The following is a 17,829-nucleotide window of genomic DNA, read 5'->3' on the forward strand; positions in this document are numbered from 1 at the left end:
TTTTGTGTCCATAGCACCTGTGTTGAGTATCAGTCATTGTAGAAGGATGCATTTATTTATGGGTTCTCTGTTCAGTTCCACTGGTCGTTATGTCTGTTTTTATACTATTACCACACTATTTTGCCTATGGTAGCTTTGTAAATATTTTGAGATGCAGAATTTTGTTCTTTTTTGCTCATGAGTATTTTGGTTATTCTGGGTAATTTGGCTGTTTTGTAGTTCCATATAAATGTTAGGATTGCCTTTTTTTATTTCTGTAAAGAATACCCCAGAATTTTTATTGGATTTATGTTGAATTCATTGTTCATTTTCGATAGCATGCACATTTTAATGATATTTATTCTTCTAATCCCTGAACATGGGATGCCTTTCTATTTATCTTTGTCTTCTTTAATATCTTACATCCATGTTTTATAATTCTTCAGTGTATGAATCTTTACTTCTCTGTTTTTTTCTTAGGTCTATTAATTCTTTTTGTTGTGATTGTGCATGAGGGTTGAGTAATCTGTTAGAGAATGAGCTTCTGATCATGAAGGTGACTGGGGGAATAGTGACCTAAAGGCTGATAGTGAGCTTCATTTACACACACATAAACACATGATGAGATGAGAGCTAAAGGGCAGGAGTATAATATGAAATGCCCACGTGTTCTAATCTTGTAAATATAGATATGGAACAATCATATGCTTGGATGGGGCAGCATAATTAAATTATTTTTAAAATAATTTAAAAATATTTTAAATTATTTTTAAACCTAGTAACTGCTTGTGGTAGGATTAAGGTATTTATTTTGGAGATTATTATGTATGTGATATGGGGTAATAAAAATGAAAAATTATGGAATATTCTAATTTGTTCACTGCTTTAACCTAATTTCTAGTGCTTAGCACCTAGAAATTACTTAGTTCAATGTATTAAAACATTTTAAAATTATGCACATTTAAGTATTTCTATTTTTTTAGAAGGAATTCTAGGGCAATAAAATCATGAATAAAGGTTTGACTGTAAGGGTGTTTATTGAAGCTGTATTCACAAGTTTTAGGAAAATAAAACATTATTAACAACAAGAGTTTGCTTAAAGTAACATGATAAATCTTTATAATGGATTCTGCTAAGACAGTAAAGTCACATAGTAGGTAACATTTCTTGACATGGGCATATGATTGCTAAATTTAAAATGGCTACAAAACATTGTGATTTCTTTTAAATTTTAAAATATATGTTTGTACAAAAATGCTGAAGAATATGCCAGAATTATTTCTGTGTGATAAGGTTATAGTTTGTTTTAGTTTGTTCTATGGTGCCTATTAATAATGAAATAACTTTTCTACAGTAATTCTATATTGCTTTACTACTAACTCTTCATAAAAGAATCTCAATTAATGAGGCTTTATTTTTTATTTTGCTTTTTTAGTGGTATTGGGGTTTGAACTCAGGACCTCATGCTTGCTAGGCAGGCACTTTGCCACTTGAGCCACTCCATCGGCCAGTTTTGTTTTAGTTATTTTTTTGAATAGGATCTTCCACTTTTGCCCAGGGGAGGCCTGGACTTCCCTTCTCATATTTATGCCTCTTGCATAGCTGGGATGATAGGCACATACCACCACGCCTGATTTGTTGGTTGAGATGGGAGTCTTGCTAATTTTTTTCCCTGGCAGGCCTCAAACCATGATCCTCTTAATCTCTGCCTCCTAAGTAGCTGGAATTACAGGTGTGCCTCCACTGTGCCTGGTCAAGAAGGCTTATTTTTTAATACGAGCAGCCTTTGGTGTGAGATACCACTGGACCTTTGCTATGTGGACAACTTTTTCACACCATGTTTATAGTAATTCTGCCTAGGTTTTATGAACAGACACAACAATTCTGGTCCGGCCAAACCATTATAATATATGACCCATGCTTCATTTAACATTAATGAATCATTTAAACAATTTAAAATAACTATTTAAAATTATTTAAGTTTAAAACAATTTATTTCTGAGCTGTGAATGAAAATTTCTATGAACCAGAATTATTAATGTACTATTAAAATGAGTCTTAAGACATATTGGCTACTCAACCTAGTCTCTCAATGTGTTTAAGAGCAAATTGAGGAACGTCCCAAGTGACCTAGAGAGAGAAGGCAGTGACTGGATTCCCTGGATGGATTCCTCCTCCATCTTTTGTACAGCCTGAAAATTGACATGTGCACAATAGAAAGAGCTAGCAAATGCTAAGGGGAAGAGAGATAACTTTAAGCATAATTTATTGGTAATATGCAGAGATAAATTCCTATGAGGAAATAAGGTCTGAGGAAATTGCAGGAAATATTAAATCTGTGATTCTGTTTATGGTAGAAATGCCGACCAACAAATTCCAGCTGTTTCTCTGTGGGTTATAGAAGTGTCACAGGCCTGTTTATAGTTACTGAATTGTAGACTCCAGTCTGGATCTTATGGGGTCTCATTGGTTTGGTTTGTTTTATTCAGATTTGTCTAAAAGGTCATTTCCTATAGTGAATGCACTTATGGAATGCAACTCTGTACCAGATTTTTGTTTCTAAAGTTTCTATTCTAATCTTTTCCACCTCCTTACCAACAGTTTCCACCTAAAAATGGCAGTTTAATTTTATTTATTTAATACTTACATAGCATTTACTTGTACTGTGTTTTGTTCTAAATAGTTTCAAAGTGTTACTTCATTTAATTCCTTATAGCAAGCTTATGAACTAAGTACTATTTCTTAAACCAACACGAAAAGTACAACTCTTAAAGGAGAGGAATTGTGCCCTGTGATGGTGGCTCACGTCTATAATCCTAGCTACACAGAAGGCAGAGATCAGGAGGATCAGGACTGAGGTTCGAAGCCAACCCTGGAAAAATAGTTTGTGAGATCCTGTCTCAAAAAAAAATCCAACACAGCAAAGGGCTGGTGGAGTAGCTCAAGGTGTAGGCTCTGAGTTCAAGCCCCAGTATTGCAAAAAAAAAAAGAAGAATTGTAATTTGTCTACATTAAAAGTTAAAGCTCCTATACGAAAAAGTAAGTAAAGTCAAAAGACATGTTGAGGTGAAGAAATTTGAAAAGCATGTAATTGAAAAAGGATCTGTATTTAGACTATGCAAAAATTCCTATAAGTCAGTAAGACAAACAGTTCAACTGAAAAATGGGAAAAAATTATGGAGAAGAAAGAAACAAACCAATGTACCCCCAACAACTAATGATCCAGTGATACCACTCCTCGGCATATATCTGAAGGAATGTGCTCCAGGATACAACGGAGCCACTTGCACACCCATGTTTAGTGCAGCACTATTCACAATAACCACGTTTTGGAAGCAGCCTAGATACCCCACAACTGATGACTGGATTAAGAAAATGTGGTATATATACACAATGGAGTTTTATTCAGCCATAAAGAAGAATTAAAATTATGTTGTTTGCAGGTAAATGGATGGAACTGGAGAACATTATGTCAGCCAAGCTCAAAAATCAAAGGTTTTTGACTTTTCCCTCATATCTGGAAGCTAGACCTACAAGTTAAATGTAAATATAGATACATATATGATCATATATATATATATATATATATATATATATATATATATATATATATATATATATATATATAGTGAGAGAGAGAACAAAATTAGTCTGTCTGAGGGGACTATGGGAGGCAGGAGAGATAAAGAGAATGTTAGAGAATGAAAAATATTAAAACAACTCCTCTATATGAATATAATATAAAGCACTGTACTGTAAGCTGTTGAATATTAGGAGAACTTGATGATAGAGAATGGGTAAGAAATGGTGGGAAGAGGTTAATTTGATTAAAGCATGATCTATACAGGGTGAAATAGCAAGGTGAAACCTCCTTGGACTATCAATATATACTTTAAAAAAAATGAAGGACAGGAGGGAAAATAGGACTTTTCTGGAGATGAGTACCAGTGGGAGGGGGTGAGCACAAGGAAAGGAGGATGAGGGTGAATATGGTAGATGTACTTTGTATCCATACATGAAAATAGAAGAATGAAACCTGTTGAAATTGGTCTAAGAAGTAGGGTATGGGGGAAAGGGAGGATGATGCTAACTAAGATATAATATAAGCATAAATGTAAATATCATAATGTAGCCCCCTGTACAATTGTTATATGCTAATAAAATAATTTTTAAAAATGCTCATTTCGCCAGGCACCAGTGGCTCATACCTGTAATCCTAGCTACTCAGGAGGCAGAGATCAGGAGAAGCCCAGGCAAATAGTTCAAAGACCCTATATGGAAAACACCCATCACAAAAAGGGCTGTGGAGTGGCTCAAGGTGAAGACCCTAAGTTCAAGTCCTAGTACCACAAAAAATGCTAATTTCTCCATTTGTGGGAAATGTAACTTAAAATAACCATGAGATACTATTGCACCTCTATCAGATAGACAATAAGTCTGATGGTAACAAAAGTAGGTAAGAGTATGGATGTGGTTTAGAAAGCAGTTTGGCAAAGGGTAATATAGTTAAGATGTGTCTACCTTATGACTCAGCAATTGCACTTTCCTATATATGCCCTAAGGAATCAATCTCATATGAACTAAGACATATGTAAGGTTCCACTGAAGCACTGGGTGTAATGGTAAGAAACTGGGGACAATGGATTCCTAGGAAGAGAAAAAGAAAATTGTGTTTCCCAGGCATTGTGGTGCACACCTGTAATTGCAGCATGCAGGAAGTTGGGGCAGGAGGATCTCAAATTCCAGGCCAACCTGGGCTACATTGTGAGACTCTGTCTCCAAAACAAATGAACAAAAGATAAATTGGTGCATAGTCAAGTAGGAATGTGTCCTGTGGATAAAATGAATGAGCCACATGGGCATGTATGAATATGGGTGGATGGTGAAGTTAAAATGTTGAATAAGAAAAACAAGTTGCAGTGTAAAATGTACAAACACAAAATGTGACCCTTGTGTTGCTTAGGGTCTCATCCAAACAGATTTGTACATGTGTAATAAAAATGTAATGATATGAACAGACAGATGTGCACACTTTAAGAAGATGGTCCTTCCAGAGTAGAAAAGGGGGCTGAGATCTAGGAAATGTGCAAGGAGAGGCCTGAATATAACATTTTGTCTTTTAACAAGGTGCAGAAAATATTCTAAATGTTAATATTTTAACAGTGCGGGTACATGCAGCAGAAATAAGAGTCTTTATTATTTTCTTTTCTATAGTTTTCTGTTCCTAAACTTTTGGTATGCTTGAAACATTTCACAACAATAAAATAAAAAAATAATTTAAAACAATTTAAAAACTAAATGTTGTGGGTGGTATCTTGTGAATTTTCTCTTAAAAATCTTTGAGAGACATTACTTTGGTATAGAGATAGATACACTATGGGGACTGCATGTCTTTTCAAATGTTTCTAAGTGTTTTGGGTCACTGTTTTCTTGTTCTTGCCATCTTGTGTCTTGATTGCTGTATTATGCCACGGTGCATTGCAACGGACTTTCGGCTTCTTTTTTCAAGCGTCACTTTCAGCTTCACTTCTAGCTTCACAGACTAGGGTTCTGTTGCCATGTCTTCAATTGTTAAATTTTGTTTTATCGAGACATAATTTTTATGCTGACTTATAAGATACATCATTATGGTAATTTGATATGTATATATGCAATGTATAATAATTAAATTAGGTTTATAGGTATTTCAGTTTCTTCAAACTTTAATCATTTTTATGGGTTGGGAATTTTGTATTCTTTTAGATATATTAAAATATTTTATAAATTGTTTTAACCAATAATTACCTTACTGTACTATAGAGAAAGCACAATTAATTTCTCTTCTCTGAGTTTTGATCTCCTTTCTTGGACTTCTTTCCATCCTTTCTCCCCTTTTCCCACCCCAGTCTCTAGTGATCACTATTTCATCCCATTCTTTTGTGAATTTGATTTATTAGTTTTCACAAATAAGTGAAAACATGTGATATTTGTCTTTCGTGTCTGGCTTATTTCACTTAACATGATGCTCTCCAGTTCTATTCATGTTGTTACAAATGAGATTTCATTCTTTTTCATGACTGAATAATATTTCCATATATATAAATGTGATGTGTGTACATATGTATAAGACATCTTATCCATTTATCCTCCAGTGGATATCTAGGTTGATTCCATATTTTACTATTATGAATAGTGCTACAATAAACATGGGAGTACAGAAGTCTTTTTGGTGACATCTTTGATTATATGCCCAGTCATGAAATTGTTGGATCATATAGTAATTCCCATTTTAGATTTTGAGAAATTTCCATAGTATTGCTTTCTATACTGGGTATGCTGATTTTCATTCCCACCAACATTATGTAAGAATTCCTCTTTTCCCACACCCTCACCAGCATTTATTACTTTTTTGTCTTTTTAATGATAGCCATTCTAACCGTGGTGACATGATGTCTCATTGTGTTTTTAATCTGCATTTCCCTAAAGATCAGTGAGACTGAGCAATTTTTTCATATGTTTGTTGACCATTTGTATGCCCTCTTTTGAGAACTATCTCATTATTTGACCTGTTTTTAAATTGAATTATTTGAGTTTTTAAATTGATGGTCAGCCTTTTGAGTTTCTTCTGTATTCTGGACATTAATCCCTAGTTGTACGAATAGTTTTCAAATATTTTCTCCCATTCTGTAGGTCATCAGAATTAAGATTCTTTTGATCATTTCCTTTTCAAAGTCTTATATTCAGGTCTTACTGTATTACATGTAATTGAACTTTTTCAATTCCCAATTGCTTTTGGAAGACTCTACAAAATATTTATTTAGCTTTCTGACTTTTCTACAAAATTATGTGGAACTTAAAGCAGTTTTATGGGCTATTGTTTTTCTAGGCTTTGTCTTCTGTATAGCAGGAAGGTAAAATGTTGAGATATCTTTCTCTTTCTCTGGAAAGCCACTCTCAAGGCTTAAATACAATATACAGTTACGTATTGTATATTGTTAATAGGCAATTGTAGTTATAGTTATTTGTGTAATGGGATGGGAAAAAATGTAAAAGGATTATGGTTTTGAGTTTTAGATATTCAACTATCAAACTTATTTTCAGAAAACCATCTTTGGCAAATCCCCAAATCTAGTATAAAAAGCAGTCTACTTAAAGAATAATGATGGAAGGGGGAAAGTCAACAGTGTTATATTGTAAAAGCCTTTGTAAATGTCACAATGTACCCACAGTTCAACTATAATATGATAAAAAAAAAAGCAGTCCAGGAACAAGACAGGTATACCTTTCCATTTATAAATAAATAAATAAATAAAACTACATAAAAAGTAAATTTTTGAAAGTTAATTTATATTTCAAGTTGAATGAACAATCATTGTATGAAGAATGCTTTTGTAGCATAGTCATATTCTATGTTAGCTTATTGCATTTGGCTTTTTGTGTGATATAAAAATCTCTCAGAAAAAGACAACTAACTAAACCCCTCAAATAACCTGTTTTTGGAGCTCTGAATATACATGTGGGAAATGGGTGAGAAGATGCAAAGATTTGGTTTTGTCACAGACTCTGCAGATACACTTGATATTTTAAAGACTTTTCTTCTGACCCAAAGTGGGAGGACACATTTGACATCAAGATTGATATGACTGTGCCTTTGTCATAAGCTTTGTTCTATGCTCTTCTGAAGAGAATTCTGAAAGTCACGATAAAAAGTGTCTTTAAGCACCCAGACTCTTGCAGGAGATAAGGGAAAAGAAGACCATTCATTTGCCAACATGGCTGTCACTGATTTCACATAAGGGTATGCAGGGGCCAGGGTCTTTTAGGAAAGACAGCCTCATCCAGATATGGAATCAGCATGGAGCCCAGCAGACACTTACTCATCATTCCTAGGAATTTAGGCTTTGAGCTTGTTTCAACTGTAAGGATGAGATTAAAAGTATCTTCAGCCTCTTTGGTTTCTGCACAAGCTATATTGCTGTTGGGGCCTCTTTAAACTGTTTCAAAACAGTCCTGGTTGTTGGCCTGGTAAAATGTGCCTGATTTATTACTTCCTGCCCAGCTTGAAATCTCTGCCTCATCCTTCCCTGCAGTGGAGCTCCAAGTGTAATGAGGACCAAGTGGGATTCCTGAGACCCATCATCTCCAGACCCTAGAGGCTTCAGTACAAACACAGATGTTTTATAGAGAAAGAAACAAATGACAGTCATAAACAACAACAAATAAACATGAAAATGTAAACATTTTAGAAGTCCCAGAAACTTAAGCTTTTATAACTATAAATTGACAGATAATCAGCAATAAACAGGACTTCTATGTAAATTGTTAATTCCTATGTTGGATTTGCAATCACAGAGATGATATTTATTATTGTAAATTCTTTTTATTGTAAGTGGCATTACTATTAAGTAAATGCTATTTATGGGGTGCTTACTCTGCAAGGCTAAGCAATTTACAACTATTATAAATTCCTTAGAGCAGAGAAAGTTGGAGCTTAGAGAAATTAAACAGTTTACCCACAATCACAAAGCTAGGTGAGGTTAAGTCAGACTTGTTTTCTCAATCTATTTTATTGATTGATGATTGATTGACTGGTTATTTTCCATATATGGTGGCAGTGTGTGGTGAGATGAGTCCTGGGCATAGAATGCAAAGACCTGAATGTAAATCCCAATAATGCTTCAATGTTTCATCTTCAAAATACAAATAATTTGTTCTTTCTTATAGCATTCTTAAAAGGATCAGCCCAGAAAATCATTGCTGATGTCATGAGATATTCAGGAACCATAGAGTTGACCATGATTAGTTGGAAAGGAGCCAGAAATTTTGGATCCCATGAAACTCACCCTGTACAGCATTGTCTTTTGCCTCCTGTCCCCCTACCCCTGTCCCCAAGGGGACAGACAGCTGATTTGGCACCATGTGCTAGAGTTTGATTGGGTTGTTGTTAACATCTAGTGAGTCTGCATGACAGAACAAGCCTAGGGGTGAAAAAAAAAAGGGCCTCTCCTGAATTCTTAGGCCTTAGGCCTTCTGCTCCATATAATGCAGCAGAAGCTGCAACAACTCTAAGCCTTAGTTCCCTCAACCATAAGGATCATAATACTCACATAGCTATGATGTGTGTGTGTGGTACTGGGAATCAAAGCCAGGGCCTTGTGGATGCTAGGCAAGCACTGTACCACTGAACCACATCCCAACCCTGTTGTCATAGGATTATGAGGATGGCAACACTAGATAGTGTTTCTTGTGGTGCCAATACATAAAAGGCTCACAATGTAGTGCTATGATGCTGGTCATTAAGTGCCACTTTTTTTTGTGTGTGGTACTGGGGTTTGAACTCAGGGCCTACACCTTGAGCCACTCCACCACCCTCTTTTGTGATTTTTTTTTTTTTTTTTGAGATAGGGTCTCGTGAACTATTTGCCCTGGGCTGGCTTCAAACTGGGATCCTCCTGATCTCTGCTTCCTGAGTAACTAGGATTACAGGCATGAGCCATCAGTGCCCAACTAAGTGCCACTTTTTTAAGCTTCCTGGGACTGGTGCTCAGCAGTGCATCACTCATGAGCTGCATTTGCTCTGTTGCCCTCAACTTCATCACCAGAAGCCAAGCAGTAGACAGTGACTTGGCTTTGGATCCAGGAGAGAATTTCTACTTTGCTACATAATTTTCCTGTGTGTTAAAAAGTTTACTTAAATTCTCTAAATCTTGATTTTGCTTATCTTTAAAATGAGCTTAATGTTGATACCTCCCTCATAGGACTGTTGTGAGAATTAAAGGACATAATATGTATAAAGTGCTTACTATGGAATCTGAGACTTAGTAAATGCTTACAAAATCATTACTTTGAGTTGAAAAATTATTAATGTTGTTGATATTTTTACATAGGTCACATCCATAGGAGATGACAGAGATAGAATAGCTAGGTCTATTTAAACCCATATCTATCCAATGCTCATGTCACTTCCTGTTTTTCTGTATAATTCCATTAGCCTAACAGCCAGTGAGGTCCCTATTGCTAGAAATATTTCCAATATACATAAGATAATGACTCTGTAAGATTTTAAAAACAATGTATCTTAATGGTTATTTGAATTTCTGAGATCTTATGGTTCTCTGGATAGCACAGATGATCCCTAAATTAAACATAATATTTAAAGCATTTTTTTTTGATGGTACTGGAGTTTGAACTCAGGGCATCATACTTATAAAGCAGGTGCTCTACCACTTGAGCCTCACCTCCAGTCCATTTTGATCAAGTTATGTTGCAGATGGGGGTCTTGCAAACTATTTGCCCAGGCTGGCCTCAAACAGTGACCCTCCTGATCTCAGGAGCTACTTGTAATCCCCAGTAGCTAGGATTACAGGTGTGAGTCAGCTAAAGCATTTTTTTTTTTTGTTATTGGGAACTTGAAATTTATTTTCCCTAACATATACTCCCAAACAGAATTTAAGGAACAATTTAGAAAAAAAAAAAAGGGAATACAGGAGATTTTATGACATTTCACTTACACCTAAATGTCTTAACTTGTCTTCCTTCTCTCAGCCTCAGTGTCTGAGTAAACAGTCTCTCTGAGGTTTTTGGAGAAATTGGTCCACAACACTAGTTCAGGCAAATATGAGAACCTCTTGTTCTTCCCAAACAGTCATATTCATTCCACAAATTGCGAGTGCCAACTGCATTCCAAGTTCTGAGGACATCAGAGTGGATAAAAATTATGTTTCTTCAATGTGAGAGCAGATATGATCCTGGGGAAGGAAGAGCTGAGTGAATTCGAGACATATACAATTTTGGTGACATATTAGCAGGAAAAAGATCGCAGGCAGTAAGTTTTGCACAACTATTGCCACTATTCAAGTGTGAAACATTGAAAGCCAGGACTGTGATAGTTATAGCAGCAATAGAGGAATAAAACTGACCATTGGAAAAGTTGATTCCACAGGACAATTATACATGTGATGAGAAATGATGGAAAGAAGGAGTTCCAGTGCCAGGTCAGGCAAGGGAGGAATATGAGTTTATGGGGAAAAGGAAATTATAATGTCACCCGTGGGCATGCTGCATTTATGAGGATCACAGTGCATCTGAGTGAACTTATCTTATGGTGAGTAGGAATAGGGAACTGGCACAAGAAAGGTCAGTGCTAAAAATAAGGATTTAGATGTTACCTGCTCAAGGATACAAGATTACTTAGGTGAGTGCATTACTAAGCTTTTTTTTTTTTTTTTTTTACTATGACAAGATAATCAACTTTTAAGGAGTAAAGATTTGTATGGCTCATGGTTCCAGAAGTTCCAGTCCTTGATTGTCACTTTTGGGCCTTATATATAGCAAGGCAATATATCATGACAGGAGCATGTGGGAAAAAGCTGTTCACCTTATGGTGGCCAGGAGGCAGAGACAGAGAGAGAGAGAGAAAGAGAGAGACAGAGAGAGAGAGAGAGAGAGAGAGGCAAAAGGCATTGGAGTCCTCACATTCTCCAGTGACTTAACTTCCTCCCACTAGGCCCCACCTCCTAATAGTGTCATCATGGGCTGGTGACCAAACCTTCAACACAAGGGTTTCAGGAGATTGATTTCCAAGCTATAGCAGAAGCAACCACAGGAATATTTGGACTAGCAAAAGGATTAATATAAGAGTTCTGGGTGTGGTCACATATGCCTATAATTCCCAGTTACTTGGGTGGTAGAGATAGGATGATTGCGGTTAATGAGCCCAGCCTGGGCAAAAGTTAATAAGACCACATCTCAAAAAACATGCCAGCTATGGTGGCATTTGCCTATGGTCCAAGCTACTTGAGAGGCAAAGGTAGGAGGATCACAATCTGAGGTGGGCCCCAGCATAATCATGATATGCTTATGACATCAGATACCACACTGAAAAACAAATGAAAAGCAAAAGGACTTGGAGCATGGTCAAGTGGTAGAGCATAAGTGTGAGGCCCTGAATTCAATCCCCAGGATGACAAAAATATTAATTAATTTAATAAAAGGGTTATATAAGAAACAGGAATGCCCAAAGAGATGTTAATGAAAACAAAACATTATAGTATCACAGGGCCTAAAGGTAGGATAGTATGCAGCATCCAATTCAGGTAGGATGGCAGCTCCAAAAAAAATATTGGATTTGACAAGTGATCACTGGAGACCTTTGGAGAATGGGTACAAAAAGCATTGATGACCAAGGCAGATTTAGAGGTTCAGGAGAGTGATGTATTGGAAACCGATATATAGAATAGTACCTAAAGGGGTAGGGATATCCAGAAAATTTTTTTCAAGTGGAATATGTTTATTATTATTGCTAACAATGCAGAAGAATTGATAGAGGAATGGTTTGAGATGTATCAGGAGAGAGTTTGTTGCTTACTGTGACATTTCCTTATCTCTAGTCTCATCTACTTCATTCTGTTCTCGGGATCAGGACTGGGTGTGTTAGTTCCCTGCTTAAGGACCTCGCTGGGTTCCTAGCTGCCAGCACAATTCCTATACCCTTCGCCTAGCAGACAAGATGCTCTGGACTCTGGTTATAGCCTCACTCTCTCATTTCATCTTCTGCCTTTTGGGGCACAGGAGACTTCAGCTTCTTTCCAGGTTGGATCTTTGTACACATTGCTCTCTCTGCCTGGAAATCCTCCCTCCTGTCTTTCACATGGAAAGTTCTAACTTCAATACCTGGCTCAAGTGTCACCTGGTTTTTGAACCCTTTCCTGCCTCCCTGGGCCCAGTGACAGTCTTCTTCTCTGGTGCTTCAACTGTAAGTGTCACACTTATATCTTTGTCTTAGCACCCTGATTGTAATTCATCTGTTTCAATAACTGAGTTCTCCATTAGATAAAATGATCTCTGAACCTGGGGCCTTTTCATTGTTTTCTCCAAGGCTGACATAAACCACACTCTTACTTAAAGCATCAGAAATGAGTATTCACCTAAGGAAGTATATATAGAAATATATAAGATGGAAGCAAAGAAGCATATAGCCTAAAAGAGAATAGTTTCATCTCTGCTCTCCCTTTGTAAAAATTATCTGTGATTGAACATAACATGCAATATGTGAAACTATGTTCTCTGTTTGTATTCTGCTACAGTCACTGTGTATCAGAAAGAAACTTTAGAGTTTAACAGACTCAGGTTCAATGAAGTCTCTGACCTGAAAAACTACATGAATTTGAACAAGTTTATTTTTCTGAACCTGAATTCCTATTGGTCAAATAAGGAAAATACTTACCTTTTAGTGGCAGTTGTGAGAATAAAATTGACAAAATATAAACTAAGCAATTTAAGTTATCACCAATGTTATTTTATTTCCAACTCCCATCTTCATGGCCGGAATCTCTCATTCTTTTCCCTTTGGTCTTGAATTTGGCTCCTTTAAAACTTGAAACCATTTTCTAAAGAAAAGAGTTTTATGTTTGTTAACTTAAATTTTGAAGTAAGGAAATTTAAACTCCAGTTATTTTTTAACATTTACCTAAGTGATAATATCTGATTAATAATACTCATTCCTGACATCAAGTGAATTTATCACAATTCTAGAATTAAATATATAGATTAATTTAGTAAGTTCACAATTAAGTCTGGCTTGTTTATGAGGCTCCAAATAACTTCCTAGCAAAAACCTTAGCTTTGAGGCTTGCTAAGCTGGATCTTAGAACTCTGTCTTATCTTCAGGATTTTATTTCCCTGAGTGGTTTAGGTCAACTCTTTCCATTTTTTTTTGGCAGAATTTTTGTGGTTAATAAAAACATATGCCTACAGCTTTTTTGTTTGCATAGATAAAGGAAAGGAGTCCACATCAGATTTAGATCAAGAGATAGATTTTCGGGAGAAGATGATGGATGTGTCCTCTGGGAGAGGAAGAATGCAGTGTGTTCCGTCTCTGACTGATTGAGTTTACGGCATTTAGGAACCCTTCCACGCTCACACCCACACAGAGATGCAAACAGTGGTCGCAACTGCAGCTCCAGATGCTGCCTCTGCCCTGGTCTCATTTCCAAAGAGCATCCGTTGTTTTCCATAACATGAAATAAATCCCTCTCTTTTGCCCAGTGGTGAAAAGCTTATATAAATACTGAAACTTCAGCTATTCTCCTGAGTTTTCGGTTGGCTAGCCTGAAGCTAAGGGTCTGTGTGGATTTTGATATGTATTTTCTATGCAGATATTTCAGGCCTCAAGTGAGTCTGGTGGTAATAAATTCATTTGTGCTGAGAATTTATCAGACTAACTATAATTACACTCTGTTTATGAAAACTTAAATAACTGACACCCTGATTGAAAAGTCTCCAGATTCAAAGTATCTCTCTTATTCTTTCAGCATATGTCATTCTGATGTTATGTATCTATATATATTTCAGAAGTCTTGGCCAGGAGATGACTTTAACAGTCATTGAAAAGAAAATATGAATGTGAAGAATCAATTAGAAGCAAGATATTTAAACTTGCATCATAATGTTCTTATGAAGAATTTACTTTTCAATATTTAAAAGTAAAGAGTTTTATTATCTACTAAATAGAAGTAGTTAGCAGTAATGGCCTGAAATTAAAATATATGATGAAAAATCTTTTTTAATTGTTGTTGGTACTGGGGTTGGAACTCAGGGCCTTGTTCTTGCTAGGCAAATGCTGTACCAATTGAGCTGCCCCCAGTTGCTTTAGTTTGTTTTTCAGGTAGAATTTTGAGCTTTTTCCTCTAGCTGGCCTTGGGCAGTGAGCCTCCTACCTCTGCCTCCTGCATAGGTGGGATTACAGGCATGTTCCACCAGGGCTGTCCTTATAATGAGAAATCTGTACCCATCATAATTGGAGAGAAAAGTGAAGGCATTATATTTAAAGATAAGAATCAATGCTTGGTCCTGTCTGGGGGTTGATACCAGTGGGAGGGGGAAGATATAAGGAAAGGGTGTAGAAAGGCAAATGGGTGGAAATCTTATGCACTCATGTATGAAAATGGAAAAATAAATCTGTTGAAACTGTTCTGGGAATGGGGAAGGGAGAAAAATGAGAATGATGGAGGGGTGAACTCAACTATGATATATTGTAAGAACTTTTGTAAATGTCACAGTTTACCCCCAGTATAATAGTAATATGATAATAAAAAAAGAAAAGAAAGAGTCAATGCTTGGTATATAGAAGGTACTCATTAAATAGATATATAAATAGGTTTAATTAGATTTCTAGTGAGATATGACACTATTTTCATTAAAAATTTTATTATGTCTTTATGTAACAAGTACATGATTGAACATCATTGTTCATATAGCAGTCTATCATTTAGAGAGTACATTAACTTCATCTCTTCTTTGTAATTCTTTTCATTGTCGTTTTGTCTGTTAGATGGTGATCAGAGAAGTGTCCTCCAAGTACTGATACTGTCGTGCACATTCTTTTTAGAAAATAGTCAAAGTAATATACTTATATAATATATTTTCCTGTGGAATCTGCAGATCTGAGACTAATTCTGATTATGTACAAGAGTCAAATAGAATTCCACAAATATTAAATATTTCTACTATAGTTCCACTTGTGCTTTCATATTGAAAAGCATTTTATTTGATGGCAGTGATCTACTTTAGCTAGTGTTTTTCAAAATCTCTTTGGCAACTATTAGATTATTAATGAACTAAAAGTAGTGTACAGTTTCAACAATGAACGATTCTGAAGTTCTTCCTACATTAGAAATTACAATTGTTTTGAGTTGTCTCTAAGGATCCAGGATTTTACTTGTGTTTACTGTCTTAGCAGAAGAAATAAAAAACAGTAAATCTCATTAATAAATCAGCACTCCTTTTCTTAGGACCTAATAGAGAAAAGAAAAGAAATGAAATATGCTTTCCTGTCTCTGAAGTCCAATTTTAAATTATAGAAGAAACAAGAGAGAGGTAAAGGTTATGGATGAATTTGAATTTTGTTGGCTAAACTGAAATACAAATCTTTGTATGTCTTGAGTTCTAATTCATAAATCATGGAACAAATAAACTAGGATTGAGGTGGTTTTAGGCCAGTGGTGTGGTCGTTAATTCTTTCGCACTTTATACATAGTTTTAAAACAGCTATATTAGTTTATTTTTTATTTTGAAGAATAATTTAGTATATCAGTATTTGCCCTAACCTGGTATACTATACCTGAGACCTGAAAATCAGTTTGTACCATGATTTCATGCTCAAGTTGCAATAATAATATTTATAATCATTATATAATACTTAGCATTTATACCTATTAATTATTTATAATAATAATAATAATTTATAAATTGCTCAATACCACATTTGGAACTTTATCTCATTTTCCACACAACTTTTCTTTTCCAAGGAACTCTCTGTCAGAGAATAATAGGGATAGAAAAGAAGGAATTGTGTCTTTAATGATGGATTATTTTTTAACCCTGATACCTGGGTGGCTACTCTTACTTCTGCAGGGCTGCCCAAGTCATTTCATATAGATAACTTTTTCTCAAAAGTCTAGAAAAAAAAGCCTAAGAAACATGTTTTTGTTACTAATAGTTACTTGAAAAGAGGGTCACATGAGAAACAATGTGTACATTCTTTAGAATGAAAAAAATATGTATCCTTTTTTGTCTGCTCCTAGGTTTGCAGAAGAAATAACCAAGAAGTGGCTATCTCTCTTCGAAGGCAGTGGGATCCCGTATGGCCCAATCAATAGCATGAAGGATGTATTTGCAGAACCCCAGGTTTGCATTTGGAAGTTTTTGGTTGTTTCTCTTTCCTATACAGATTGATTTATACAAAATTACATTAGCCATTGATCTTAAGTTTACATCACATAATAAATTTTTTCACTGTTAGGTTAAAATTGTTTGTGGGTCTGAAATAAACGGAACCACAATTTAGAACTGGCTACTTCTGCTTATGCCAGATCTAATGTATTTCCTTGACATGAAATTTCCAAGGTCAGAGCATTTATTTTTCTAGAAAAAGCAGAAATATAGACAATTGAGGAGTTGTGGTCAGGTTCACAGAGATCATTCTTTGTATAAATAAATACGAGAACTTTCTCAGCTACATACCATCTCTGATTATATTGCTGAAAATGCACAAGGCAAGTTGTATTTAGTTCTGCCAATTAGAGGCTTTTTTTTTTTTGGTAGGACTGGAGTTTGAATTCAGGCCTTCACACTTGCAAAGTTGGTGCTGTACCGCTTAAGCTACACCTCCAATCCATTTTGCTGTGGTTATTTTGGAGATGAGGTCCTGAGAACCCTTTGCCCAGCCTAGCTTTGAACCACAATCTTCCCGATCTCAGCTTCCCAGGTAGCTAGGATTGCAGGTGTGAGCCACTCATTCCCAACTTTATTAGAGGCTTTTATGTGCTTTGATTAATGAGAGTTATTTGTGAGGCATAAATTTTACTTGAATAGAGATTTTTTTGCTGTACATTGCTCAACAGGCTTTTTCTTGGGGTCCAGGAAGAAGGATCAATTGAAAAAAAATGTTTCTTCTATAATATTGTTCAGATGGTTAGTTTTAGATGCTATTAAAATTATGTTTTGATTTTTATTATTTCAGTCAATATAACTACAATTTACCATGTCTCAGATTTGCATAATAACCTCAAAATATAGAGGAATTCCATTTTTCTATAAAGCTTTCACTGGGATTAGTCACATACCTTGTCAGTTTCTAACAATTCAAAATTGTGAATATCCCCTCTTCCTTGGGCTGTTTACATACAGGTGGGTTTTTATTTAAATTAATTATTGAAAATGGAATATACCTTTTTGAGGGAGGGTAACTGTTGGAAAATCAATCTCTTTTACTTTGGTACCTTTATTTTACATTAATATCTGTTTAAAAGCTAACAAAAGGACAAAAGGAAAAAAAGCAAATTAGAGTATATTTGATGAATCAGTTACAAG

General features: G+C 35.5%; 1 protein-coding gene across 4 annotated transcripts in view; it reads left to right on the top strand.

Moving 5' to 3' along the window:
• The window catches only part of Sugct (succinyl-CoA:glutarate-CoA transferase), a 734,230-nt gene that overhangs the window by 349,819 nt on the left and 366,582 nt on the right, over window positions 1-17,829 (top strand). For all 4 annotated transcript variants that reach the window (XM_074065358.1, XM_074065360.1, XM_074065359.1 and 1 more), the window contains one exon: window positions 16,542-16,644. In XM_074065358.1, coding sequence (XP_073921459.1) covers window positions 16,542-16,644 — 103 coding nt within the window. The remainder of the gene's footprint in view (window positions 1-16,541; window positions 16,645-17,829) is intronic.

The sequence above is a fragment of the Castor canadensis genome, chromosome 2 (assembly GCF_047511655.1).
Source record: "Castor canadensis chromosome 2, mCasCan1.hap1v2, whole genome shotgun sequence".
NCBI lineage: Eukaryota > Metazoa > Chordata > Mammalia > Rodentia > Castoridae > Castor > Castor canadensis.